This window comes from Anolis sagrei, chromosome Y (genome assembly GCF_037176765.1).
Source record: "Anolis sagrei isolate rAnoSag1 chromosome Y, rAnoSag1.mat, whole genome shotgun sequence".
In the NCBI taxonomy this organism is placed as follows: domain Eukaryota; kingdom Metazoa; phylum Chordata; class Lepidosauria; order Squamata; family Dactyloidae; genus Anolis; species Anolis sagrei.
Genome location: NC_090035.1, coordinates 40542472 through 40570081, shown reverse-complemented (window position 1 = coordinate 40570081; position 27610 = coordinate 40542472). Strand labels below are relative to the sequence as shown.

At 47.8% G+C, this 27610-nt stretch overlaps 1 protein-coding gene across 3 annotated transcripts in view; it reads right to left on the bottom strand.

Moving 5' to 3' along the window:
* The window catches only part of LOC137095532 (protein argonaute-3-like), a 255766-nt gene that overhangs the window by 70183 nt on the left and 157973 nt on the right, over nt 1–27610 (bottom strand). For all 3 annotated transcript variants that reach the window (XM_067462306.1, XM_067462304.1, XM_067462305.1), the window contains exons 10-11: nt 1796–1918; nt 90–223 (exon numbers count right to left, since the gene is read on the bottom strand). In XM_067462306.1, the coding sequence (XP_067318407.1) occupies nt 90–223; nt 1796–1918 (257 nt within the window). The remainder of the gene's footprint in view (nt 1–89; nt 224–1795; nt 1919–27610) is intronic.

Below are 27610 nucleotides of genomic sequence, written 5' to 3'. Positions count from 1 at the left end.
CTTTTTAAGGGGTGATCTCCAACTCCCTAAGTAATGGTATCGGGTTGGGCAAATTTAGAAACCACTCATTGCCTGAACAAATGGCTTACTTTAAGATTTCTTCACGACACTGCCTCTGTGTTGCAAAGCAAGCAATGGCCCACATCTTGATTTCCACACCTGTATGAAATTGTTTTCCACGCATATCCCACACACCATGGCTTGGTGTTGCCACTGTTCGATTCTAGGGGGAAAAAACCCCAAAAATGACATAACATGGATACCAAGATTCTAAAAATGTACACTATCTGTAACTTTTATGTCATAATTGCTTATTTCACCTAGGGAGGCAAGGCAGCTCATGAATTAAAATGTTACACTATAATATACGTAGTATGATTGACTCTTGTCATCCCCTGAGGTTTAGTTCTATAAAAAAAGAGAGATCAGATTAGTCTGGCATGACTTGTTTTTGATAAATCCGTGTTGACTATTAGCGATGACCACATTCCTTTCTAAGTGTCTGCAGACCACTTCCTTGATATTTTCCAGAATCTTGCCTGGTATCGATGTGAGACTTATCGGATGACAATTGCTTAAGTCGTCCTTTCTTCCCTTCTTGAAGATAGGGACCACATTGGCCCTCCTCCAATCTGCTGGGATTCTCCCGTTCTCCAAGAACTCTCAAAGATGATTGCCAGTGGTTCCAAAATAACTTCTGCTAGTTCCGTCAATACTCTTGGATGTAGTTGGTCCGGTCCTGGGGACTGAATTCTTTTAGAGTGGCCAGGTATTCCTGGATGATTTGTTTCCCTATTTGGGGTTGGATTTCCCCCAATCCTTCATCCACTCCATGTTGCTGAGGTTGAGGACGGCTTTCTTTTTGTGAGAAGCCTGAGGCAAAGAAGGCATTAAGTAATTGTGCCTTTTCCCTATCCCCTATCAGCATTTCCCCATTTTCTCCTTGCAGAGGCCCTATCACCTCCTTGTTCTTCCTTTTTCTACCACGTAAGCAAAGAAGCCCTTTCTATTGTTTTTACTGTCCCTGGCAAGCCTGAGCTCATTTTGCTACTTTAGCTTTGTGAACCTTTTCCCTACAGGAGTTGGTTATTTGTTTGAATTCTTCTTTGGTGATTTCTCCCCTTTTCCACTTCTTGCGGAAATGATAAATAAAAGAAGGGTGTCCACAACGTACTGGTGGCACAGGCCTTTAAATGATCTCCTTTAGAGTTCTACATACACACTAAATAGTATAAAGTATAAGTAAAGAACATGGAGGTCACCACAAATGAATACTGCTTATTGTCTGAATTTTCCAGCACCATCCTTTGAAGCTGTTCCTCCAAGAAGTACTGAAACCATTGCCAAAAACACCCAAGACGATACCATGCCCAGTGGTACAGAAAGTTACCAAGAGGTCCAGTGGAACAAACAGGGACAAATTTTCCTATCCACTTTCCAGCTGACATCAACCACCGAGTAACAAAGCCACTTCTGTCCATTCACCATGTCTCAAGCTAGATGGAAATAGAGCTAGATCATCATAATCAATTCCTTTTGGGAATCTCTAGAGCTGGAGAACACTACTACAATCCAGGGCTTTGCATAGAAACGAAACACTGTGAACTGCCCTGAGTCCCTTTCCGAGTTGAGATGGGCGGTATAAAAATACCGCAAATAAATAAATACTAAAGAATAGAATACTGGGGTCATAGTACAGTTACATAAACTCAAAATAACAAAACGAAGACAGAACTATAAGCTAAAGTAACAAACCATCTAGTATTACATCAAGGTGGAAATAAGAGTTTCTTACTCTTCCTCCATATTGCAGCATGGGGGCTGGGAGCACACGTCCTTTCACATGGGCCATTTCATCACGAACTTTAAACTGAAATTCCTGAACAAATGGGTCAGCATCATAATTTGCACTTCTCACCTGGAACCAAAAAAATCCATGTTAAGAAGAGGAATTTGTAACTCCAGTGGTGTTAGAGCCGGCGCAAACTAGCGTCTTGGGAGAGCAAACTGTGCCAGCACGGCTGATGATGTCGAAGACTCTGCCTCTTTCTCCGCCTCTTTCTCCGCGCCCGCGTGGTTTTCTCTTTGCTAGGGCAGCGATGCGAGCGTACTCTCGCTGTTGGCAGTAGTGCAAGTTAAGTAAGGACCAATTCCCACTGGGAGAGGTGGGTGGGTGAAATCAAATTCATTAAGTAAGTATATAATTTAAAATCCACAGAAATTAATTTATAAATGAAAAAAAACATTACATTAAAAATAAACAAATCAACATAAATAAGAAATTAAAAAATTAAAAATTAAAGGAATAAACAAATATACATAAATGAATTTATAAATTTTAAAATATTATATCCAAACAATAATAGTAGTATCATAAAATGTAGTAAAATACATACATTACAGAAATAGAAAATAAAATAAATAATACATAAATTAAATTAAATATCATATATAACATAACTTGAAACAAATAATAACTGTACTGTACTTATAATCAAATTATCAAAACACTTCCAAATTTGTAGAAAAGTGAAGACTCATGTAATCCAGTTCAAAGCAGATAATCTGACTGTGATGGCCAGTACCCATTCCGCCCACCTCCAAGCCCTCCCGGGGGCCATCATTCATTAACCCCCGGACGGACTGACTGACATACAGACAGACAGACAGACACAGACAGACAGACAGGCTGCCTGCCTGTACTGAAGGCAAATGCACCCCATTCCGACCACACCCAAGCCCTCCCGGGGGCCATCATGCATTAACCCCTAGACAGACTGACAGACAGACAGACATTGTGCATTATCCCCCGGACGGACGGACGGACGGACTGACTGACAGACAGACAGACAGAATGGCTGCATGCACTGAAGGCAAACGTGCCCGATTCCAGCCACCTTCCAGACCTCCTGGGGGCCATCATACATTAACCCCCGGACGGACTGACTGACAGATAGACAGACAGACAGACACAGACAGAAAGGCTGGCTGACTGGCTGGCTGGCTGCAGTGAAGGCAAACGTGGCCCATTCCGTCCACCTCCAAGCCCTCCCGGGGGCCATGGAGCCTTGACCCCCCCGGGACTGCCTGCTTGCCTGGTTTCTGAAGGCTCGCGCCCCATTCCGGCCTTCTCCAAATCCTCCCGGGGGGGGGGGGGCATCAGCCAACAACACCTTTGGAGTGTAAGGCCAATACCTTTCCCGGCCTTCTTCAAGTCCTCCCGGGGGGCATTGGGCATTGACCCCCCAGGAGTGTCTGTCTGCAATCATCTTTCACAGCATATCAGCCCGTCCTCCAGTGAGACAGCCTCTAAGCTCCCCGGGGGGGGGGCATTGATCCTGCCCCCCCCCCCCGGGACTGCCTGCTTGATTGCTCGGTGGTCAATACCTTTCCCGGCCTTCTCCAAGTCCTCCCAGGGGAGCATTGGGCATTGACCCCCCGGGAGTGTCTGTCTGCAATCATTTTTCACAGCATATCAGCCATTCTCCATGAGACAGCCTCTAAGCTCCCCTGGGGGGGGGGAGGCATTGTTCCTGCCCCCCCCCCCGGGGACTGCCTGCTTGATTGCTTGATAAAGGCCAATACCTTTCCCGGCCTTCTCCAAGTCCTCCCGGGGGCCCGTAAGTCAATTAACCCCCCCGGGAGTGTCTGTATGCAATCTACTTTCACAGCATATCAGCCGTCCCCCAGTGAGACAGCCTATAAGCACTCCCGGGGGGGGGGCGCTTGACCCTGCCCCCCCCCCCCGGGAATGTCTGCTTGCCTGCTCTGTGATGGGTATGCCAATTCCCTTTTCTGGCCACCTCCATGCCCTCCCGGGGGGCCGTAGGTCAATTAACCCCCCAGGAGTGTCTGTATGCAATCTACTTTCACAGCATATCAGCCGTCCCCAAGTGAGACAGCCTCTAAGCCCTCCGGGGCGGGGGGCGCTTGACCCTGGCACCCCTGGGAATGCCTGCTAGCTTGCTCTGTGAAGGCCAATTCCCTTTCTGGCCAGCTCCATGCCCTCCCAGGGGGCGGTAAGTCAATTAACCCCCTGGGAGTGTCTGTATGCAATCTACTTTCACAGCATATCAGCCGTCCCCCAGTGAGACAGCCTCTAAGCCCTCCCGGGGGGGGGGGCTTGACCCTGGCACCCCTGGGAATGCCTGCTAGCCCGCTCTGTGAAGGCCAATTCCCTTTCTGGCCAGCTCCATGCCCTCCCAGGGGGCGGTAAGTCAATTAACCCCCCGGGAGTGTCTGTATGCAATCTACTTTCACAGCATATCAGCCGTCCCCAAGTGAGACAGCCTCTAAGCCCTCCCGGGGGGGGGGGGGGGGCGCTTGACCCTGGCACCCCTGGGAATGCCTGCTAGCTTGCTCTGTGAGGGCCAATTCCCTTTCTGGCCAGCTCCATGCCCTCCCAGGGGGCGGTAAGTCAATTAACCCCCGGGAGTGTCTGCATGCAATCTACTTTCACAGCATATCAGCCGTCCCCAAGTGAGACAGCTTATAAGCCCTCCCTTTCCCCTCCCTCCTGCGCCCCCCCCCCTGGGGACTGCCTGCCTACTGTGTGAAGGCCAATTCCCTTTCTGGCCACCTCCATGCCCTCCCGGGGGGCGGTAAGTCTATTCACCCCCCGGGAGTGTCTATCTGTAATAATCTTTCACTGCATATCAGCTGTCCTCCAGTGACAGTCTCTAAGCCCTCCCGGGGGGGCATTGATCCTGCCCCCCTGGGACTGTCTACTTGCCTGCTGTGTGAAGGCCAATTCCCTTTCTGGCCACCTCCATGCCCTCCCGGGGGGCAGTAAGTCCATTAACCCCCCAGGAGTGTCTGTCTGCAATCATCTTTCACTGCATATCAGCCGTCCTCCAGTGAGACAGTCTATAAGCCCTTCCGGGGGGGGGGGGCACTGATCCTGCACACCGGTTGTGTACAACCGTCACTCTTTCCATTCCCCCAGGAATGACCGCTTGCCATTTACGTTGCCACATGCTTTCTTTGTCTTTGACTGACTGCTCCTCTGCATCAGTGGTGTCTGTTTTCTTCCTCTTCCCTTTGACAACCAATGCCCAACGCATACGCCACCTCTCCCGGGCACCACAGAGACGTTGCCTGCCAGGCTGAAAAGTGAACTTCTGACTCTACCCAAAGATACAGGGAACAAGGACTACCAACCTCCGAACCAACGAACACCCTACTGGGGGGTTGGAGGGGGACGGCAGAGATTCTGTGAAAGCTAAAAGCATACATGACAACCGCCAGGGGCCCCGGGAATGACTGCTTGCCTGCTGTGAAAGCTAAATGCATACATGACAACCAGAAGGGCGGCCGGGAAGGACTAAGGAAAGGGTGCAGAAATGGGCGTTAATGGAAGCAAACAGTAGTCCTTCTGCCACATCATGAGGAAAGGGGAAGTCAAACTGGCCTTTGAGCTAGAATGCCCGCCCTCGATGGAGGGGGATGGCCGAGATGCAGTGAAAGCTAAATGCATACATGACAACCGCAAGGGGCCCCGGGAATGACGGCTCCCCTGTCATGAAAACCCAACACATACGCCACCTCTCCCAGGCACCGCAGAGACGTTGCCTGCCAGGCTGAGAAGTGAACTTCTGACTCTACCCAAAGATACAGGGAACAAGGATTACAAACCTCCGAACCAACGAACACCTACTGGTTCACGGGGGGTTGGAGGGGGACGGCAGAGATGCAGTGAAAGAGAAATGCACACATGACGTTCCTAAATTGCGGTAAATAATCCGTTCCTCATATATTCATTCAAGAAACATGATGGTACGTCCTCCGCGGGGTACTCTAAAAGATTCAAAGTCATGCAGCAATCAAGCAGTAGCTCCACGTATACAAAGGAGGTAAAGAGGAAACTGTGCCTGGGATGGTAAAAAAATACGGTAACAGTAAAGGTCGGGGATGGAGACGTAAAGCTGGCATGAGAAAAAATGTCAGGTGTCAATGGCACTCCATCAAACTGCAGAGGAACGTTCCTAAATTGCGATAAATTCTGGGTGGGATGGGCATACCAAGCCGCCTTGTCTCTCTCCCGGGGAGCCTAAACAATTTTTTCATAGAGGGAAACACGGCCCAAGTAAGAACAAAGCAAGCAGGTTAAGTTCTCCGTTCCTCACAGATTCATTGTAGAAATGTGACAGAACGTCTTCCGCTGATAGATCCAACTGATCCAGACTCACCCAGTAATCAAGCAGTAGTTCCCCGAGACAAAGGAGATAAAGAGGGAAGTTTGTAATAGATGGATAATAGCAGACAGATTGGAGTTCCAGGAGCAGGGGGGGGGGGGGGGAAGGGTGCCAGAGTAATTGCAGTGTTTGTTCTTGGGATGGAGATTTGCATTGCAACACGGTGGAAAGGGTTGAGATGAGTAGGTAGGCAGGTAATGTGTATTGATTAAAGATGAGAGCAGGAGAATAACATAGTAAAGAGTGCAGAAATACTGTAGCAGCTGTTCTCTGATAAATGCAATTCCGCCCCAGTTTTTAATAGGTTTTTTAGGGTTTTTTTTTCATCTTTGTTTTTAAAATTTTTAAACGAGGTAGTTTCTGTACGTTGATGAAAAGGTATTTCAAGCTCTATTATTGAGCACTTCTTTGTATGAAGGCAAAGAGAAGTTGTGGGGATGACAAAAGTATTGAGAGGTGCACCATCCCTCATGAGGAATCATACTATTGTTCCGTTTCCAAAAGGAAATGAGTTGTTCTTGAAAAAGTTTGTGGAAACAGTATGGGATTGTTCCCCCAGTGCGACTATCTCAAAGCCCTCGGGGGTGGCATCGAGCCTTAACCCACCCCATGAGTTTCTGCCGGAATTCTTGCCTGCACTTAAGGACAGCGCACCTTTCTGGCCACCTCAATGCCAGAAGGGGTGCATAAACCCTTTACGCCCCCCGAAGGAAGGAGAAGGAAAACTGGAAAAATAAAAGCAGGGGCACAGAGAGATGGATACCAAGGATACAGTGGTCTTGCTCTACGGATGCTGCGGGGATCCATATGAGGAGAAAGCCAAAACTGCTTTGGATGTCAAAGGGAAGAGGAAGAAACCTGATGCCAGCGATGCAGAGAAAATGTCATTTAAAGACAAAGGTTACATCGGTCCATATCCCAGGGAACACCAAGGAATGGAATGTGGCTGGGGGATTCCAGAGAAGTGGATTTCAACTAAAAGGGTGCACATCAGGTGTTGTTGGAAGCGAAGCGCGGGACAAGCTGTATCCTCCCTTCTCTACTCCCATTCCCTAAGTCTGTACGGTCGCTACTCACGTTAATGGTAGCAGTGAATCACATGAAAGCAAGGGAAAGTTAGAAATACCTCAAGGACAGAACTGCTCCCAGCACAAAGTGAAGAAAGGAACACAAGGAACGAGGCATACAAGGAGACCTTCGCAACAAAATCCTGAGACCAGAATGGCCCACCAACACACAGCAGACAACCAGGTAGCCCCGTGACTCAACAGTAAGGTAAAAGATAGCTGGGAAAGGGCAGCTCACATGTGGAAGAACAAAAGGGTTCAAAGTCACCTTAATAAGAAAGCAGTTGCACGCATAGAGCAGAGAGTTGTGGTTATTCCCGAGGATAGTTTGGCATGAAGTACTGGCCAACACTCAGCAGCCAGTCAGACAGTTCCAGACAATTTGTACATCTGTAGAAGACATCTCACTGAAGATGTCATCCTTCGATGCCACTCAGGAGCACATTACTCACCAGACAAGCTCAGTGATACGTCTGCAAGGAGCAGCAAAACTGCATTTGGGATATTCACACCACAAACAACATGGAGAGGGAGGAAAAAGTACCATTAGCCGGAAGAGAATGGTAAGGCATCCGACAAGGTCAGCTGTTTTGTAGTGGTGTTTGAGTAACGCGACACCACAATGTGTGGTAAACGGGGGCACCCATCCCTCCAAAACGGAAAGAGAAGACTCACAGGACTGCCCTGTAAGAAATTGTGAATGAGAAGAACAATGGACTATGTATGCCAGTATTACAGCAAATCTAAATCTCTCTAAATCTCTTCCTCTATGAACAATAGCTGTCCTCCTCAGAGCAGACAAACTGACACTCCCACATTACTAAAATACTGGATTGATAGCATGGAAATAGGATAGGGAGGTTTAGATGATTCCAACACCCGCACAACCCTTGTAATTGCAAAAAGCTACCCAAATACGCCTAGAACGAAACTCCTGCTGGCCAAGGGAAAGTAAATTGAATCCACCATGGAGGAATGCACAAATACATAAAGCAGTAAAACAGACACACCTCTGATTCCCCCTTGTGTGTTGGGAAGGACAGGGTTATAAAACTTTAAGCAGAAATCAATTTATGGAAAAATGATATGAACCAACGTTGTGATTATGAATATCAGATAATAACATTAAATAAGCCAATGGATTAAAGACAGGAGAACATTAGGCGGTTGAAATCGTTCCAGAGAAAGCATAAAGTAACAGGAGGAACAAGGAAAATAAGCTAGCCTTTTGGGAAATGTATGCTGCAGACCTTTAATCGGCCACCACAACACAGCAGACATACAGAGAACCCTGAAGGAGAGGAAGCCTACGGTAAGCTCCAGAGGGAAGAGAGCACACAACTGAAGCATACTCTTGAAAAAATTGGCAGACTCAGAACAAGCAAGAAGCAATAGCACCCATTGATCAGAGGGTACTGTTTATTCCAGAAGAAACTCTGTGAAAAAAGAACTGGCCTTAACAAAGCAGCCAGGCAGACATAACCCTCAGGATATACCATATTACTAACGCGTTAGGAACACAAATTTCACATGAATATTCCTTATTTGTAAAATAAAGAAATTAGGAGGCCACCCAGGTGTTGCACACATAAGTTGATCTGAGGCAAGCAGAGTAATACCAGATCACAGCACGCGTAACACAGAACTTATGAATGTACCAAAAGATGGGGAAGAGGACTTAAGATTCCCGAACCAACAATCACCTACTGGTTCGGGGGGGGGGGGGTTGTGCAAATGCATACGTCACTTCTCCCAAGAACTACAGAGACGTTGCCTGCAAAGCTCAATACTGAACTTCTGAATGTACCCAAAGATGGGTTAGAGCAGGGGTCAGGAACCTTCGGCTCTCCAGGTGTGGTGGACTTCAACTCCCACAATTCCTTGAGGCTTTGTAGGATAAAGACAGCACAAGGAATTGTGGGAGTTGAAGTCCACCACACCTGGAGAGCCGAAGGTTCCCCATGCCTGGGTTAGAGGATTAAAAATTCCTGAACTAACAAACGCCTACTGTTTCTCAGGGGTTGCTGGAGGAATACTATGGGTTTGTTCCTCTAGTGAGACTGTCTCTAAGCCATCCCGGGTGGTATCGAGCCTTAACCACCCCTGAGTTTATGTCTGAATACGCCACCTCACCTGGGCACCGCAGAGACGTTGCCTGCAAGGCTGAAAAGTGAACTTTTGACTCTACCCAAAGATACAGGGAACAAGGATTGGAAACCTCTGAACCAACGAACACTTACTAGTTCAGGGGGGGTTGGAGGGGAACGGCAGAGATGCTGTGAAAGATAAATTCATACATGACAACCGCAAGGGCCCCCAGGAATGACGGCTCCCCTGTTATGTAAGCCCAACACTTACGCCATCCCTCCCGGCACCGCAGAGACGTTGCCTGCCAGGCTGAAAAGTGAACTTCTTACTCTACCCAAAGAAACAGGGAAGAAGGATTAGAAACCTCCGAACCAACGAACATCTACTGATTCACGGGGGGTTGGAGGGGGACAGATGCAGTGAAAGAGAAATGCACACATTACAATTGCAAGGGACCCAGGGAATTACGGCCCCCCTGTTATGAAAGCCCAACGCATGTGCCCTCTCTTCTGGGCACCGCAGACATTGCCGGCCAGGCTGAAAAGTGAACTTCTGACTCTACCCAAAGGTACAGGGAAGAAGGATTAGAAACCTCTGAACCAACAAACACCTAATAGTTCGGGGGGTGGGGGTGGGGGGGGGGGCGGCAAAGATGCTGTGAAAGATAAATCATAGAATCATAGAATCATAGAATCTAAGAGTTGGAAGAGACCTCATGGGCCATCCAGTCCAACCCCCTGCCAAGAAGCAGGAACATCGCATTCAAATAACCCCCAACAGATGGCCATCCAGCCTCTGTTTAAAAGCTTCCAAAGAAGGAGCTTCCACCACACTCTGGGGAAGAGAGTTCCACTTCTGAACGGCTCTCACAGTCAGGAAGTTCTTCCTCATGTTCAGATGGAATCTCCTCCCTTGTAGTTTGAAGCCATTGTTCCGCGTCCTAGTCTCCAGGGAAGCAGAAAACAAGCTTGCTCCCTCCTCCCTGTGGCTTCCTCTTACATATTTATACATGGCTATCATATCCCCTCTCAGCCTTCTCTTCTTCAGGCTAAACATGCCCAGCTCCTTAAGCCGTTCCTCATAGGGCTTGTTCTCCAGACCTTTTATCATTTTAGTCGCTCTCCTCTGGACACATTCCAGCTTGTCAATATCTCTCTTCAATTGTGGGGCCCAGAATTGGACACAATATTCCAGGTGTGGTCTAACCAAAGCGGAATAGAGGGGTAGCAGTACTTCCTTAGATCTAAACACTATGCTCCTATTGATGCAGGCCAAAATACCATTGGCTTTTTTTGCCGCCACATCACATTGTTGGCTCATGTTTAACTTGTTGTCCACAAGGACTCCAACATCTTTTTCACACGTACTGCTCTCGAGCCAGGCATTGTCCCCCATTCTGTATCTTTGCATTTCGTTTTTCCTGCCAAAGTGGAGTATCTTGCATTTGTCAACTTCATTTTGTTAGTTTTGGCCCATCTCTCTAATCTGTCAAGATCGTTTTGAATTCTGCTCCTGTCCTCTGGACTATTGGCTATCCCTCCCAATTTGGTGTCTGCAAACTTGATGACCATGCCTTCTAACCCTTCATCTAAGTCATTAATAAAGATGTTGAACAGGACCGGGCCCAGGACGGAACCCTGCGGCACTCCGCTCGTCACTTCTTTCCAGGATGAAGAGGAAGCACTGGTGAGCACCCTCTGGGTTCGTCCATTTAACCAATTACAGATCCACCTCACCGTAGTTTTGCCTAGCCCACATTGGACTAGTTTCCTTGCCAGAAGGTCATGGGGGACCTTGTCGAAGGCCTTACTGAAATCCAGGTACGCCACATCCATGGCATTTCCCGTATCTACCCAGCTTGTAACTCTATCGAAAAAAGAGATCAGATGAGTCTGGCATGACTTGTTTTTGATAAATCCATGTTGACTACTAGCAATGACCGCTTTTGTTTCTAAGTGTTTGCAGACCACTTCCTTAACAATCTTTTCCAGAATCTTGCCTGGTATCAACGTGAGGCTGACCGGACGGTAGTTGTTTGGGTCATCCTTTTTTCCCTTCTTGAAGATTGGGACCACATTGGCCCTCCTCCAATCTGCTGGAACTTCTCCCATTATCCAAGAACTCTCAAAGATGGTTGCCAATGGTTCCGAAATGACTTCCGCTAGTTCCTTCAATACTCTTGGGTGTAGTTGATCTGGCCCTGGGCACTTGAACTCATTTAGAGCAGCCAGGTATTCCTGGACGACTTGTTTCCCAATTTGGGGTTGGATGTCCTCCAATCCCTCATCCACTCCATCTTGCTGAGGTTGAAGATGATTTTCTTTTTGTGAGAAGACTGAGGCAAAGAAGGCATTATGTAGTTCTGCCTTTTCCCTATCCCCTGTCAGCATTGCCCCATCTTCTCCTCGAAGAGGTCCTATCGCCTCCTTGTTTTTCCTTTTTCTACTGACATGAGAGCTACCACATGCATCCTAGACCCCTGCCCATCCTGGCTTCTGAAGGAGGCCAGAGGGGGATTGGCCGAGTGGGTGAAGGTGGTGGTTAATGCCTCCCTTCGGGAGGGCAAAATTCCAGACAGCTTAAAGCAAGCTGTGATAAAACCGCTGTTGAAGAAACCATCACTGGACCCCACTCAATTCGTCAACTATCGGCCTGTTTCCAATCTCCCCTTTTTGGGCAAAGTCATGGAACGTGTGATGGCCTCACAACTCCAGGCATTCTTGGTAGACACGGATTATCTGGACCTGGCACAGTCTGGCTTTAGGCCGGGGCATGGTACCGAGACAGCCTTGGTCGCCTTAGTGGATGATCTGCGTCGGGAGCTCGACAGGGGGAGTGTGTCCCTGTTGGTGCTGCTGGACCTCTCAGCGGCCTTCGATACCGTCGACCACGGTATCCTTCTGAGATGCCTCGCGGGGATGGGTCTTGGAGGTACTGTTTTGCAGTGGCTCCGGTCATTCCTCGAGGGTTGGTCTCAGAAGGTGTTACTGGGGGACTCCTGTTCTACCCCACAACCTTTGTTTTGTGGGGTTCCTCAGGGTTCAATACTGTCTCCCATGTTGTTTAACATCTACATGAAGCCGCTGGGAGAGATCATCCGGAGTTTCGGAGTGCGATGTCATCTGTACGCAGATGATGTCCAACTCTGTTACTCCTTTCCGCCTGCTACTAAGGAGGCTGTCGAGCTCCGGAACCGGTGCTTGGCCGCTGTGACGGTCTGGATGGGGGCGAACAAATTGAAATTGAATCCAGACAAGACAGAGGTACTCCTGGTCAGTCGCAAGGCCGAACAGGGTATAGGGTTACAGCCTGTGTTAGACAGGGTCGCACTCCCCCTGAAGACACAGGTTCGCAGTTTGGGTGTGATCCTGGACTCATCGCTGAGCCTGGATCCCCAGGTTTCGGTGGTGACCAGGGGAGCATTCGCACAGTTAAAACTCGTGCGCCAACTGCGACCGTACCTTGGGAAGTCTGACTTGGCCACGGTAGTCCACGCTCTGGTTACATCCCGTCTTGACTACTGCAACGCTCTCTACGTGGGGTTGCCTTTGAAGACGGCTCGGATACAACTCCTCTGCTGTACCAGCTCCACTGGCTGCCGATTTGCTACCGGGCTCAATTCAAAGTGCTGGCGTTGGCCTTTAAAGCCCTAAACGATTCTGGCCCAACATATCTATCCAAACGTATCTCGGCCTATCAGCCCACCAAGACTCTAAGATGTTCGGGGGAGGCCCTGCTCTCTATCCCACCTGCTTCACAGGTGTGGCTGGCGGGAATGAGAGACAGGGCCTTTTCTGTGGTGGCCCCTCGGCTTTGGAATGCCCTCCCTATAGAGATAAGATCAGCCTCCTCGCTGATGGTATTTCGAAAAAGACTGAAGACATGGATGTTCGAACAAGCATTCGGCTAATCCGGAGCAATGAAGTTGATGATCAAGGACTGGTAATCACAGACGATGAAATTGGATTATGATTTTAGTTAAGAGATGCATTGGTTTGTATTGGTGGCCCAATATTGTGTATTGTGTATGTGTTTTTATGCTTTTTAAACTGAATATTGTTGATTATTGTAGTGTTTTAAACCGCGTTGAGTCGCCAATGTAGGCTGAGAAACGGCGGTATACAAGCGCAGTAATAAATAAATAATAAATAAATTTCCCGGATTGCTGTCTTGCATTTCTTCTGCAGCATAAGAGTTTTTGACATATAAGGCTACTCCGCCTCCTATCCCCTTTGTTCGGTTTCTGTGAAAGAGGTTATAGCCCTCGATGTCTACATTCCAGTGATAGGAGTCATCCTACCATACATGCATACCTGACAACCGCATCCCGGGAATGACGGCTTCCCTGTTATGAAAGCCCAACACTTACGCCACCTCTCCCAGGCACCGCAGATACGTTGCCTGCCAGGCTGAGAAGTGAACTTCTGACTCTACCCAAAGATACAGGGAAGAAGGATTAAAAACCTCCAAACCAACAAACACCTACTGGTTCACGGGGGGTTGGAGGGGGACGGCACAGATGCAGTGAAAGAGAAATGCACACGGCAACCGCAAGGGGCCCTGGGAATGACAGCCCCCCTGTTATGAAAGCCCAACGCATGCACCCTCTCTTCCGGGCACCACAGAGACGTTGCCTGCCAGGCTGAAAAGGGAACTTCTGACTCTACCCAAAGATAGGAAGCAAGGATTAAAAACCTCCGAACCAAAGATCACCTACTGGTTCATAGGGGGTTGGAGGGGGATGGCAGAGATGCCGTGAAAGCTAAATGCACACATGACAACCGCAAGGGGCACAGGGAATGACGGCTCCCCTGTTATGAAAGCCCAATGCATGCACCCTCTCTTCCGGGCACCACAAAGACATTGCCTGCCAGGCTGAAATGGGAACTTCTGACTCTATCCAAAGATAGGGAACAAGGATTAAAAACCTCCAAACAAACACCTACTGGTTCATGGGGGGTTGGACGGGGACGGCACAGATGCAGTGAAAGAGAAATGCAAACATAACAAGTGCAAGGGGCCCCGAGAATGACGGCCCCCCTGTTATGAAAGCCCAACGCATGTGCCCTCTCTTCCGGGCACCACAGAGACGTTGCCTGCCATGCTGAAAAGTGAACTTCTGACTCTACCCAAAGATACAGGAAAGAAGGATTAGAAACCTCCGAACCAACGAACACCTACTGGTTCACGGGGGGTTGGAGGGGGACGGCACAGATGCAGTGAAAGAGAAATGCACACATGACAACCGCAAGGGGCCCTGGGAATGACAGCCCCCTGTTATGAAAGCCCAACGCATGCACCCTCTCTTCCGGGCACCACAGAGACGTTGCCTGCCAGATTGAAAAGGGAACTTCTGACTCTACCCAAAGATAGGAAGCAAGGATTAAAAACCTCCGAACCAAAGATCACCTACTGGTTCATAGGGGGTTGGAGGGGGATGGCAGACTTGCCGTGAAAGCTAAATGCACACATGACAACCGCAAGGGGCACAGGGAATGACGGCTCCCCTGTTATGAAAGCCCAACGCATACACCCTCTCTTCCGGGTACCACAGAGACATTGCCTGCCAGGCTGAAAAGGGAACTTCTGACTCTACCCAAAGATAGGGAACAAGGATTAAAAACCTCCAAACAAACACCTACTGGTTCACGGGGGGTTGGAGGGGGACAGCAGAGATGCAGTGAAAGGGAAATGCACACATGACATCCGGAAGGGGCCCTGGTTTTTGCAGTAAGCCAATTAGTCCGCAGTCAGCAGATGTAAGTACTTTGAGGTAACAGGAAGCAAAGCACACTGCTTTTAGCATAAGGCCTCGACCCCAAAGGGCCAATTAGCCCGCATTCAGCAGGTCTAACTATTTTGAGATTAAAAGAAAGCAAAATCTTTGAACATTTCTGATTGTAAGTAACAGCACTCAAAGGGGAAACCTAATCAACATACGGTGTACTTTAACCGCAGTAGGAGTGAGGGGTACAGGACAAAATACCAACTAAAAGGGAACATAAGGCAAGTCAAGGCTAATTTAAGGGGGCGGGGGAGGAGGAAAATTGCGTCTAACTTTACATTTGTGTGGTGTCTCTTCGTGTGCATCCTTAGCCCTGTTGTGGTAAGATGCCTCACATCTTTTTCTCTGCTGACGCTCACACTACAATGCCTACAAACTGCCATACATGACAACCGGAAGGGCGGCCGGGAATGACTGCTTGCCTGCTGTGAAAGCTAAATGCATACATGAAAACCGCAGGGGCAGCCGGGAAGGACTAAGGAAAGGGTGCATAAAAGGGCGTTGATGGAAGCAAGCATTAGTCCTTAGGCCACATCATGAGGAAAGGGGAAGTCAAGCTGGTCTTTGAGCGAGAATGCCCACCCTCGATGGAGGGGGATGGCAGAGTTGCTGTGAAAGCTAAATGCATACATGACAACCGGAAAGGCGGCCGGGAATGACTGCTTGCCTGCTGTGAAAGCTAGATGCATACATGACAACCGCAAGGGGCCCCCGGAATGATGGCTCCTCTGTTATGAAAGCCCAATGCATGCAACCTCTCTTCCAGGCACAACAGAGACATTGCTTGCCAGGCTGAAAAGGGAACTTCTGACTCTCCCCAAAGATAGGGAGCAAGGATTAAAAACCTCAGAACCAACGAGCATCTACTGGTTCACGGGGGGTTGGAGGGGAATGGCAGAGATGCTATGAAAGCTAAATGCACACATGACAACCGCAAGGGGCCCTGGGAATGACGGCTCGCCTGTTATGAAAGCCCAACACATGCGCCCTCTCTTCCGGGCACTACAGAGAGGTTGCCTGCCAGGCTGAAAAGGGAACTTCTGACTCTACCCAAAGATAGGGAACAAGGAATAGAAACATCTGAACCAACGAACACCTACTGGTTCATGGGGGATTGAAGGGGGACGGCAGAGATGCGGCGAAAGCTAAATGCATTCATGACAACCGCAAGGGGCCCCGGGAATACCTGCCTGCCTGCTGTGAAAGCTAAATGAATACATGACAACTGGAAGGGCGGCCGGGAAGGACTAAGGAAAGGGTGCATAAAAGGGCGTTGAGGGAAGCAAGCAGTAGTACTTTGGCCACATCATGAGGAAAGGGGAAGTCATGCTGGCCTTTGAGAGAGAAGACCCGCCCTCGATGGAGGGGGACGGCAAAGATGCTGTGAAAGCTAAATGAATACATGACAACCGGAAGCGCGGCCAGGAATGACTGCTTGCCTGCTTTGAAAGCTAAATGCATACATGACAACCGCAAGGGACCCCGGGAATGCCTGCCTGCCTGCTGTGAAAGCTAAATGCACACATGACAACCGGAAGGGCGGCCGGTAACGACTAAGGAAAGGGTGCATAAAAGGGCGTTGATAGAAGCAGACAGTAGTACTTTAGCCACATCATGAGGAAAGGGGAAGTTAAGCGGGCCTTTGAGCGAGAATGCCCGCCCTCGATGGAGGGGGACGCCCGAGATGCTGTGAAAGCTAAATGCATACATGACAACCGGAAGGGCGGCCGGGAATGACTGCTTGCCTGCTGTGAAAGCTAAATGCATACATGACAACCGGAAGGGCGGCCGGTAACCACTAAGGAAAGGGTGCATAAAAGGGCGTTGATGGAAGCAAGCAGTAGTACTTTGGCCACATCATGAGGAAAGGGGAAGTCAATCTGGCCTTTGAGCGAGAATGCCCGCCCTCGATGGAGGGGGATGGCAGAGATGCTGTGAAAGCTAAATGCATACATGACAACCAGAAGTGCGGCCGGTAACGACCAAGGAAAGGGTGCATAAAAGGGCACTGAGGGAAGCAGACAGTAGTACTTTGGCCACATCATGAGGAAAGGGGAAGTCAAGCTGGCCTTTGAGCGAGAATGCCCGCCCTCGATGGAGGGGGATGGCAGAGATGCTGTGAAAGCTAAATGCATACATGACAACCTCAAGGGGCCTCGGGAATGATGGCTCCCCTGTTATGAAAGCCCGCAGTCAGCAGGTGTAACTACTTGGAGGTAACAGAAAGAAAAGTATACTGGACTAGCTGTAACCGCCACGCGTTGCTGTGGCCAACCTTTTCTCCCTCTTTCTCTCAGTTTTTCCTATCTTTCCTTCCCTCCCTCTTTCATTCCTTCCCTCTTTTTTTCTTTTTCTTTCCCTTCTTCTTTCTTCCTTCTCTATATGTTTCTTTTCTCACCTATTTTGCTCTTTGGTTCCACCCTTCCTTGTCTCTTTCCTTCCTTGCCTCCCTCTTTCTCTCTTTCTTTTCTTCTCTACCTTCCTCCCCTCTTTCACGCCATGTGCGCGCGCCTGGGACTTGCGACGGGGCGCCATTGCACATGCTCAGTTGTTTTATCTAATTGTGAGTGTGTTTTAGTTTTGTTTAGAATTCTGAATCGATTCGTGCATACCTTGTGGGTTGAGGTATGTGCATGATAAATTTGGTAAATTTTCATCGAGGGGATTTTGACTTTTGCTGTCCCATTGGACGCCCTTTCTCTTTTTATATTACATAGATTTTCAATAAGGGCTTGGCCAATTTTCTCGCAGTCAGCAGGTGTAACTATTTTGAGATAACAGAAAGCAAACCACACTGGTTTTTGCAGAAGGGCTCAACCCCAAAGGGCTACTTATCCCGCAGTCAGCAGGTGTAACTGCTTTGAGATTAAAAGAAAGCCAAGTCTTTGAATGTTTCTGATTGTAAGTACTAGCACTCAAAGGGGAAACCAAATCAAAATACGGTGTACTTTAACCACAGCAGGAGTGAGGGATACAGGCCAAAATACCAACTAAAAGGCAAGGCAAGGCAAATTTAAGGGGGGGGGGAGAAGGAAAATTGGATAGACCCCAATGGCCAATTAGCCCGGTCAGCAGGTGTACTTCTTAAAGGTAACAGAAAGCAAAGTAAACTGGTGTTTGCATAAGGTATTGACCCCTAAGGCCAATGAGCCCGCAGTCACTGGTTGTAACTACTTTGAGGTAACAGAAAGCAAAGCACACTGGTTTTTGCAGAAGGGCTAGGCCCCAAAGGGTCAATTAGCCCTCAGTCAGCAGGTTTAACAACTTTGAGGTAAAAGAAAAGCAAAGCACACTGATTTTTTGCAGAAGGTCTCGACCCCAAAGGGCCAATTGGCCCGCAGTCAGCAGGTGTAACTACTTTGAGGTAACAGAAAGCAAAGCACACTGCTTTTAGCAGAAGGCCTCGACCCCAAAGGGCCAATTAGCCCGCATTCAGCAGGTCTAACTATTTTGAGATTTAAAGAAAGCAAAGTCTTTGAACGTTTCTGAACGTTTCTGTTGATTAGGGGAAAACCTAATCAACATACGGTGTACTTTAACTGCAGTAGGAGTGAGGGGTACAGGCAAAAAATACCTACTAAAAGGGAACGTAAGGCAAGGCAAGGCAAATTTAAGGACAAAAAAAAGGAGGAAAATTGGATGGACACCAACGGCCAATTAACCCGCAGTCAGCAGGTATAACTACTTTGAGGTATCAGAAAAGCAAAGCACACTTGTTTTTGCAGAAGGGCTCGACCCCTAGGGCCAATTAGCCCGCTATCAGCAGACTTTGTTTTTGGGATGTGGATTTTGATTGTATCTTTGAATACAGTGTCATATGGGGTGAGGTAGTTTTAGTGGGTAGGGTGGTGTTAATCATTGGTGTGGTTTTTGTGTAGGAGACTTGGATTGCACGGCGGTGTGAAATGTTGGGGGGGGGGGAGGTAGTTGAAGTGGATTGATTAAAGATGAGATTAGTAGTTGTTAATGTGAGAACTCTCTATAGATCCAAAGTAGAGTAGCAGCAGTTCTCAGGTAAATTCAATGACCTCCCTTTTTAAAGGGTTTACTTATTTTTGGGGTTTTTTTTTAACTTTTTAACTTAAAATTGATTTTAAGATAAATTTGGTTCATTGATTGACCCAATGAATGCAAGCGAAGTCTGCAAGTGGGGATCTCCAACGTATTGTGTGCTCCACCTTCCCTCAGGAAGGATCTCAATATCACCCCTTTTCTAAATGAACCAATTTGGTGTACAGGAAGACTACTGATGAAGAAATATTCAGAGGGACACAGCTGATAACAAGTCAGTGTAGGTAGTATTTCAAAGGAAATAATTTCGGGTTTTCGAAAACAGAAGGCTATAGTGATCTACGGGATGGTGCTCTCAAAATCAATCTCTGGATAGCCCAAAAGTGGCAGGTTGGCCTTCAGAAAGACCAGCTTTTCCACCGCAAGGGGGTCGAGCGAGCTACGTTGGAGGGTGACGACATCTCCTGCAAGGCTGAAGACCCTCTCACTTTGCACGCTAGTAGGTGGACAGCTTGCATGCGACAGTTGAGAAGTCAGGCCATGCCTTGCTTTGGGAGGACCAGTAAGTCAATTGATCGGTGGAGAAACTCTCCTGAGGCTCCTCAAAGTAATGGTTAACAGAATACTCAGCCAAGTCTATCCTTGCTGCCTGGGCCGACAAAGATGTTCCTTCCTCTGAAAGAAAAGCGATACTCTCCTGTATGAAATTTTCCTCGCACCTCCTTTTCTGCCGCACTGCCCTACCGTCATTCCTTGTTGGTGGCAAGGTGGGGCTATTGGAATCGGTGCTGGAGTAACTGCTGGGGTTTTGGGGAGTAACGGCTTCGACGATTTGCTCTGAGTGTTCCCCCACCCTCTGAGAGTATTCTCCTCTCACGAGCGAGACAAGTTCGGCCTTCCACCTCGGCAAATCTTTGGGGCAGACGGTGTCCTTGATGCAAGGGTCGCAGAGTGCTGCCAAAACATGAGTCTTACTCTCCATCAGCAGGAGGAGACGCTTACGGAGGATGAAAGTCAACTTTCTGACCACCTCCTGGGCCTGTGGAGTCAGGGGCCCAGCCATAGAATGCAATGCACTGTGTCCACCCAGCGTCTCCAAATGCCTCTTCAACCGTAAGATGACAGGGAGCACCTGGCTGAGTAGAGCTTTCTGGCCAGAAAGAGTCTCGGTGGTTATTTTAAATGGTTGAAGGATCTCGACCAGCTGAGCGATGGTCATCCACTCCTGGTTGTTGGGGACCAGCTTGTTTATCGGAGCCGCGATTGACAGTGAGACGGCGTGGACTGCCCTCTGTTGCTCCACCATGCGCTCCAACATCTTGTAGGTGGAGTTCCAGCGGGTGAAGACATCCTGCAGTAGCCTGTGTTCTGGGAGGCACTCCAGGGTCTGTCTGTCACGCAGCATTTTTGCAGACTTTGTGCTACGGTGGAAGAAGCCCGCAATTCTGCGGCAGCGGTCAATGAGTTGAGTGACGGTGGTGGTGCTGTTCTCTTCGGAACAAGAATGTATGTATGTGTATTTTATAACACTCTCAAAAAAGTAATATAAATCAGGATTATATGCTCTCTAATGGAGTAAATTGTCTGAAACTTTAAAGCATTTAACAGGAATGTTATCAGCACATTATAAGTAGATGTAGATTATCTTGTCAACATAGAGAAATAAACAGTAGACTACAGATAATAAAGTCCATCCTTTCCTGGAGTCGGATTTCAGTGAAGGAAATTTATTATCTGTAGTCTACTGTTTATTTCTCTATGTTGACAAGATAATCTACATCTACTTATAATGTGCTGATAACATTCCCGTTAAATGCTTTAAAGTCTCAGACAATTTACTCCATTAGAGAGCATATAATCCTGATTTATATTACTTTTTTGAGAGTGTTATAAAATACACATACATACATTCTTGTTTCTATGTTACTATAGATATTTGTGCATTGTTTGCTGTTCTCTTCGGGCCCCTTGAAGCCATCTTTTACACAATTATGCAGCAAGTGCGCCATGCATGTGACGTTTGTGAAGCCCGCACTTTCAACCGCCCAGATCATGTTCCTTCCTGCGTCTGTGACCATGAATCCCGAGTTACCACTGGAATGAGTATGCCACATCCAATCTCTCATCATGTCTCGCAAGTACTCAGAGATGGTGTCGGCCCTGTGATCCGTATCTATAACCTCAAGGCACAGGAGGGCCCATCGATGACCCGAGGCGAGGCAACCCTCCGTCTCCCACCAGTGAGCGGTCAGGGACAGATAGGAATGCCCTCCTCCCATGCTGGACTAAATGTCTGAGGTAAAATGTACATTGACAGGTCATGTTTTGTTCAGCAGGGTTCTGAGACGTTGATTGCATCCCTCGTACAAAGCTGGAATGACAGTTTGAGAGAAAGTTTTGCGAGTCGGGATGTGGTACCATGGTGCCAGGAGGTGAACAAATCGGCGAAAACCTTCCCGTTCCACCATACGGAAGGGCTGGTGGTCTAGAGCCATCATCTCTCCCAAGCGACGTGTTATTTCCTTCACTGATGGCGGCTTCAATCCAGATCTCACCCTTGTAACTGGCAGGCCCCAAGCATCAATGGTTTTCTGCATGGGGTCTGTTGATGAAGTTGGAGTGCTCTGTGTACTGCTGCATATGCTGCCACCTTCCACTGCGTCTAACTTTACATTTGGGTGGTGTCTCTTCATGTGCATCCTTAGCCCTGTTGTGGCAAGATGCCTCACATCTGTTCCTCTGCTGACGCTCACACCGCAATGCCTACAAATTGCCAAAGTGGTCTTCTGAGCATGGACGTCGTAATGATCCCAGAGGAGCGATCTCGGCCTACCCACACACAGGTATAATGCTTGTGTTTGGAATGACGGTGTTTGTGGAAGGGAGTGGGATTTTTGGTGGTTCCTCTACCTCGCCCTCCAGCAGCATACAGTCCTCCGTGTAACTAAGTCCTGAGGTGGAAGCAGAATCCATGTTGTTTTCCTCCCATTCCTCAGACACGCCCTCCTCCTCACCCTCCTTTTCATAACCAGTGGTAGTTTGATCAGAGGTACTTTGTAGGACATCTCAAGCGCAACGTTGAGACTTTCGAACTGATGAAGAAGATTCTGCCATCTCACAGCTTGATAAAGCATTTGTGTCTGTTTCAGTAGCCATGTCGTTGGTTGAATGTTCCCTTCTTCTCGATGTGTTCATCATCGTTCCCCTGCCTTTTTTATATGTTCGTGATACCCACACTGGGCCCTTGCGTCCCGAAGAGCTTGGAAGGAAAAGTTTCATAACACAAGTCAAAGGCAAAGGCTGCTAGGAGTGGGTGAGTTTTCCTCAGAGTATTAGAACGTTTCTGATTGTAACTAACTGCACTCAAAGGTGAAACCTAATCAACATAGGATGTACTTTAACGGCACTAGGAGTGAGGGGTGCAGGCCAAAATACCAACTAAGAGGGAACCGTAAGGCAAAGCAAGGAAAATTTGAAAACAAAAAAAAAAAGGAGAAAATTGTATCGACCCAAGGGCCAATTTGCCCGCAGTCAGCAGGTGTAACTACTTTGAGATAACAGAAAAGCAAAGTAGACGGTTTTTTGGCAGAAGAGCTTGACCCCTTGGGCCAGTGAGCCCGCAGTAACTAGTTGTAACTGCTTTGAGGTAACAGAAAAGCAAAGTAGATGGTTTTTGGCAGAAGAGCTTGACTCCTTGGGCCAATGAGCCCACAGTAACTGGTGGTAACTTCTTTGAGGTAACAGAAAAGCAAAAAGCACTGTTTTTGGCAGAGGAGCTTGACCCCTTGGACCAATGAGCCTGCAGTAACTGGTTGTAACTGCTTTGAGGTAACAGAAAAGGTAAGTAGACGGGACTTGGCAGAAGAGCTTGACCCCTTGGGCCAATGAGCCCACAGTAACTGGTTGTAACTGCTTTGAGCTAACAGAAAAGCAAAGTAGATGGTTTTTGGCAGAAGAGCTTGACCCCTTGGGCCAATGAGCCTGCAGTAACTAGTTGTGACTTCTTTGAGGTAACAGAAAAGCAAAGTGCACTGTTTTTGGCAGAGGAGCTTGACCCCTTGGACCAATGAGCCTGCAGTAACTGGTTGTAACTACTTTGAGGAAACAGAAAAGCAAAGTAGACGGTTTTTGACAGAAGAGCTTGACCCCTTGGGCCAATGAGCCCGCAGTAACTGGTTGTAACTGCTTTGAGCTAACAGAAAAGCAAAGTAGATGGTTTTTTGCAGAAGAGCGTGACCCCTTGGGCCAATGAGCCCGCAGTAACTGGTTGTAACTTCTTTGAGCTAACAGAAAAGCAAAATAGACTTTTTTGGCAAAGGAGCTTGACCCCTTGGGCCAATGAGCCCGCAGTAACTGGTTGTAACTACTTTGAGGTAACAGAAATAAAAATGAATAGTTTTTTCCTGAAGGTATTGACCCCTAAGGCCAACGAGCCCACAGTCACTCGTTGTAACTACTTTGAGGTAAAAGAAAAGAAAAGCATACTGGTGCTTGAAGAAGGAATTCACCTTCTTGTATTCAAGTACAGTGTTGATGATTGCCAGGAAGAAATCCCCTTAGCATAAAAAAGAAAGAATAATAACAACAATAATAAAACTTTTTATTAATAATAAAAGAAAAATAATTCTTTATAAATAATAAATGTTAGTAATAAAAGAAAATATTACTAATTAAAAAAACCAAATTAAATTAAAATTGTTTCCTCTCCCCACACACACACACAGGCAGGCCTGGCACAAGCCACAGCTACAACCACAGCAAGGGACTGGGAGGCAGTCTACAAGCTCTCTGCCCCCAGCCTCCAGCACTCCAAAGCCAGAGCAAGAGAAATTGCCACAGCAATTCTCCTTTGCACGAGAAATTGCCACAGCAAGGGACTGGGAGGCAGTCTACAAGCACTCTGCCCCCAGCCCCCAGCACTCCAAAGCCAGACCAAGAAGAATACTGATACTCGCAGACCCAAGAAAGGCCTCCTTCCATCCTCGCTTCCCTGGCTGCAATGCGGCTACGCGGAACGTGCAGCCGCTTTTAAAGGGCAATGGCTGCCCTGACTAACCCGTGTCTACTCCTGATTGGCTTCCAGCGCTCCCAGCATCCTACCATCTTTGACATCACTTCCAAAACTGGCGGAAGTTTTTCAAAGATGGTGGATGCCGCTTCGATATTGGCAAAACACTTCCTGGTTGTAGAAAAGCCTCAAAATCGCTTCTAATTTAAAAAAAAAAACGAAAAAATAACAAAATAAAAAATTAACGAACGAAACCGCCCAAGCCTAATATATATCTATACATATAATAAAAGAGTGTTTCTGGAGAAATATGTGGAGGAAGTATATGTGCCAGCTTTTTGACTGGCTGCCACTGTGGTGTGATTTCCATATGGTCTCTTATTGGCCAGGTTCAACAGGACCCCCTGGTGGCGAAGAGGGTTAATTAGAGAAACAGGGACATGAGAAGGAAATTTGCATATAGTCTCTGATTGGCCAGCCTGAAAGTTCCAAGATTCTGAGGTGACAAGAGAGGAGAGAAAAAGGCTGTGTCAGAAAATTACCAATACAGACCAAACTTGCCACACAAAGCCACCATGACCTACTCTGCATCCTACTCCAGTTTCGAGGAGGATGGACCATGGATGATGGGACTAGCAGTATCGTCACTCACTTTCTGAGACTTCTGTGAATCTCATCCAATGACTGATCAAGACCAAACTTGGCACACAGAGCCCACAAGACCCACTTTACATCCTGGTACAGTTTGGAGGAGGATGGACCATGGATGATGGGACTTGCAGTACCATCACTGAATTCCTTAGATTACAGCAACATTCATCCAATTACCTATAAAGACCAAACTTGGCAAACAGAGCCCCATGACCCACACTAAATCATACTTCAGTTTGGAGGAGGATGGACCATGGATGAAGGGACTGGCAGTCCTATCACTCACTTTCTGAGACTGCTGTGAACCTCATCCAATGACTGATCAAGACAAAACTTGGAACATAGACCTCTCATGACCCACTTTACGTCCTGGTGTGGTTTGGCCGGGGATGAACCATGGATTATGGGACTTGCAGTACCTTTGCTCAATTCCTGAGACCTCTGTAACCCTCATCCAATTACCGAAAAAGACCAAAATTGGCACAATGAGTCTCCATGACGCACTCTACATCGTGGTGCGGTTTGGAGGAGGATGCACCAAGGACGATGGGACTGAATACCTGCACTCCCTTCCTAAGGCCAATACAACTGCCAACAATGATGGATAAGGACCACAATTCACACTGAGAGCCCACATGACACACTCTATATCCTGGTGTGGTTTGGAAGAATTTGGTGATGGATGGTGGCACTTGGAGACACTTCACTCACTTCCTGAGACCAATGAGACCCTTGCCAATGACTGATCAAGACCAAAATTGGCACACAGAGCCCCCATGACCCACTCTACATCCTATTGCACTTTCGAGGAGAACACACCATGGATGATGGGACTTCAAGTACCTCCACGGCCTTCTCAAGACTGCTGCAGCCCTCATCTAATGACCAATCAAGACCAAACTTGGCACACAGAGACCCCTTGACACACCCTACATCCCAGTGCAGTTTGGAGGAGGATGCACCATGGACGATGAGACTTGCAATACCTGTGCTCCCTTCCTAAGACCAATACAACTGCCAACAATGATGGATCAGGACCACAATTCACACTGAGAGCCCGCATGACCCACTCTACATTCTGGTGCAGTTTCCAGCAGGATGGACAATGGATGATAGGAATTGAAGTACCTCCATTCAATTCCCAAGACTGTTCCAACCCTCATCTAATGACTGATCAAGTTGGCACGCAGAGCCCGCATGACCCACTCTACATCCTGGTGCTGCTTGGAGGATGGACCATGGATGATGGGACTTCCAGTACCTTCACTCACATTCTATCTCTGCGAACCTCATCCAATGACTGATCAAGAACAAAGTAGACACACAGAGCCCTCATAATCCATTCTACATCCTGATGCTGTTCCAAGCATAATGGACCATGGATGGTGGGACATGAAGTACCTCCATTAACTTACCAAGACTGCTGCAACCCTCATCTCATGACCAATTAAGACCACAGTTGGCACACAGAGCACCCATGGGCCGCTCTCCTTCTCGGTGATGTTTGGAGGATGGACAATGGATGATGGAACTTCAAGTACCTCCACTAACTTCCCAAGACTGCTGCAACCCTCATCTAATAACTGATCAAGAACAAACTTGACACACAGAGACCACATTAGCCACACTAAATCCTGGTGCTGGTCCGAGGAGGATGGCAATGGATGATGGGACTTGCAGTAACTTCTCTCACTTCCCAAGACTTCTGCAACAATCATCTAATGACCAATCAAGACCAAACTTGGCACACAAAGCCCCCATGACCCACTCTCCATCCTGGAGCAGTTTGGAGGAGGATGGGCCACAGATACCTTCACTAACTTCCTAAGACCACTGTGAGCCATATAAATAACAGATAAATCATAGAATCATAGAATCAAAGAGTTGGAAGGGACCTCATGGGCCATCCAGTCCAACCCCCTGCCAAGAAGCAGGAATATTGCATTCAAATCACCCCTGACAGATGGCCATCCAGCCTCTGCTTAAAAGCTTCCAAAGAAGGAGCCTCCACCACACTCTCGGGCAGAGAGTTCCACTGCCGAACGGCTCTCACAGTCAGGAAGTTCTTCCTCATGTTCAGATGGAATCTCGTCTCTTGTAGTTTGAAGCCATTGTTCCGCGTCCTAGTCTGCAAGGAAGCAGAAAACAAGCTTGCTCCCTCCTCTCTGTGGCTTTCTCTCACATATTTATACCTGGCTATCATATCTCCTCTCAGCCTTCTCTTCATCAGGCTAAACATGCCCAGTTCCCTAAGCCGCTCCTCGTAGGGCTTGTTCTCCATACCCTTGATCATTTTAGTCGCCCTACTCTGGACACAATCCAGCTTGTCAATATCTCTCTTGAATTGTGGTGCCCAGAATTGGACACAATATTCCAGGTGTGGTCTAACCAAAGCGGAATAGAGGGGTAGTATTACTTCCTTAGATCTAGACACTATGCTCCTATTGATGCAGGCCAAAATACCATTGGCTTTTTTTGCTGCCACATCACATTGTTGGCTCATGTTTAACTTGTTGTCCACGAGGACTCCAACATCTTTTTCACACGTACTGCTCTCGAGCCAGGCATTGTCCCCCATTCTGTATCTTTGCATTTCATTTTTTCTGCCAAAGTGGAGTATCTTGCATTTGTCACTGTTGAATTTCATTTTGTTAGTTTTGGCCCATCTCTCTAATCTGTCAAGATCGTTTTGAATCTGCTCTTGTCCTCTGGAGTATTGGCTATCCCTCCCAATTTGGTGTCGTCTGCAAACTTGATGATCATGCCTTCTAACCCTTCATCTAAGTCATTAATAAAGATGTTGAAC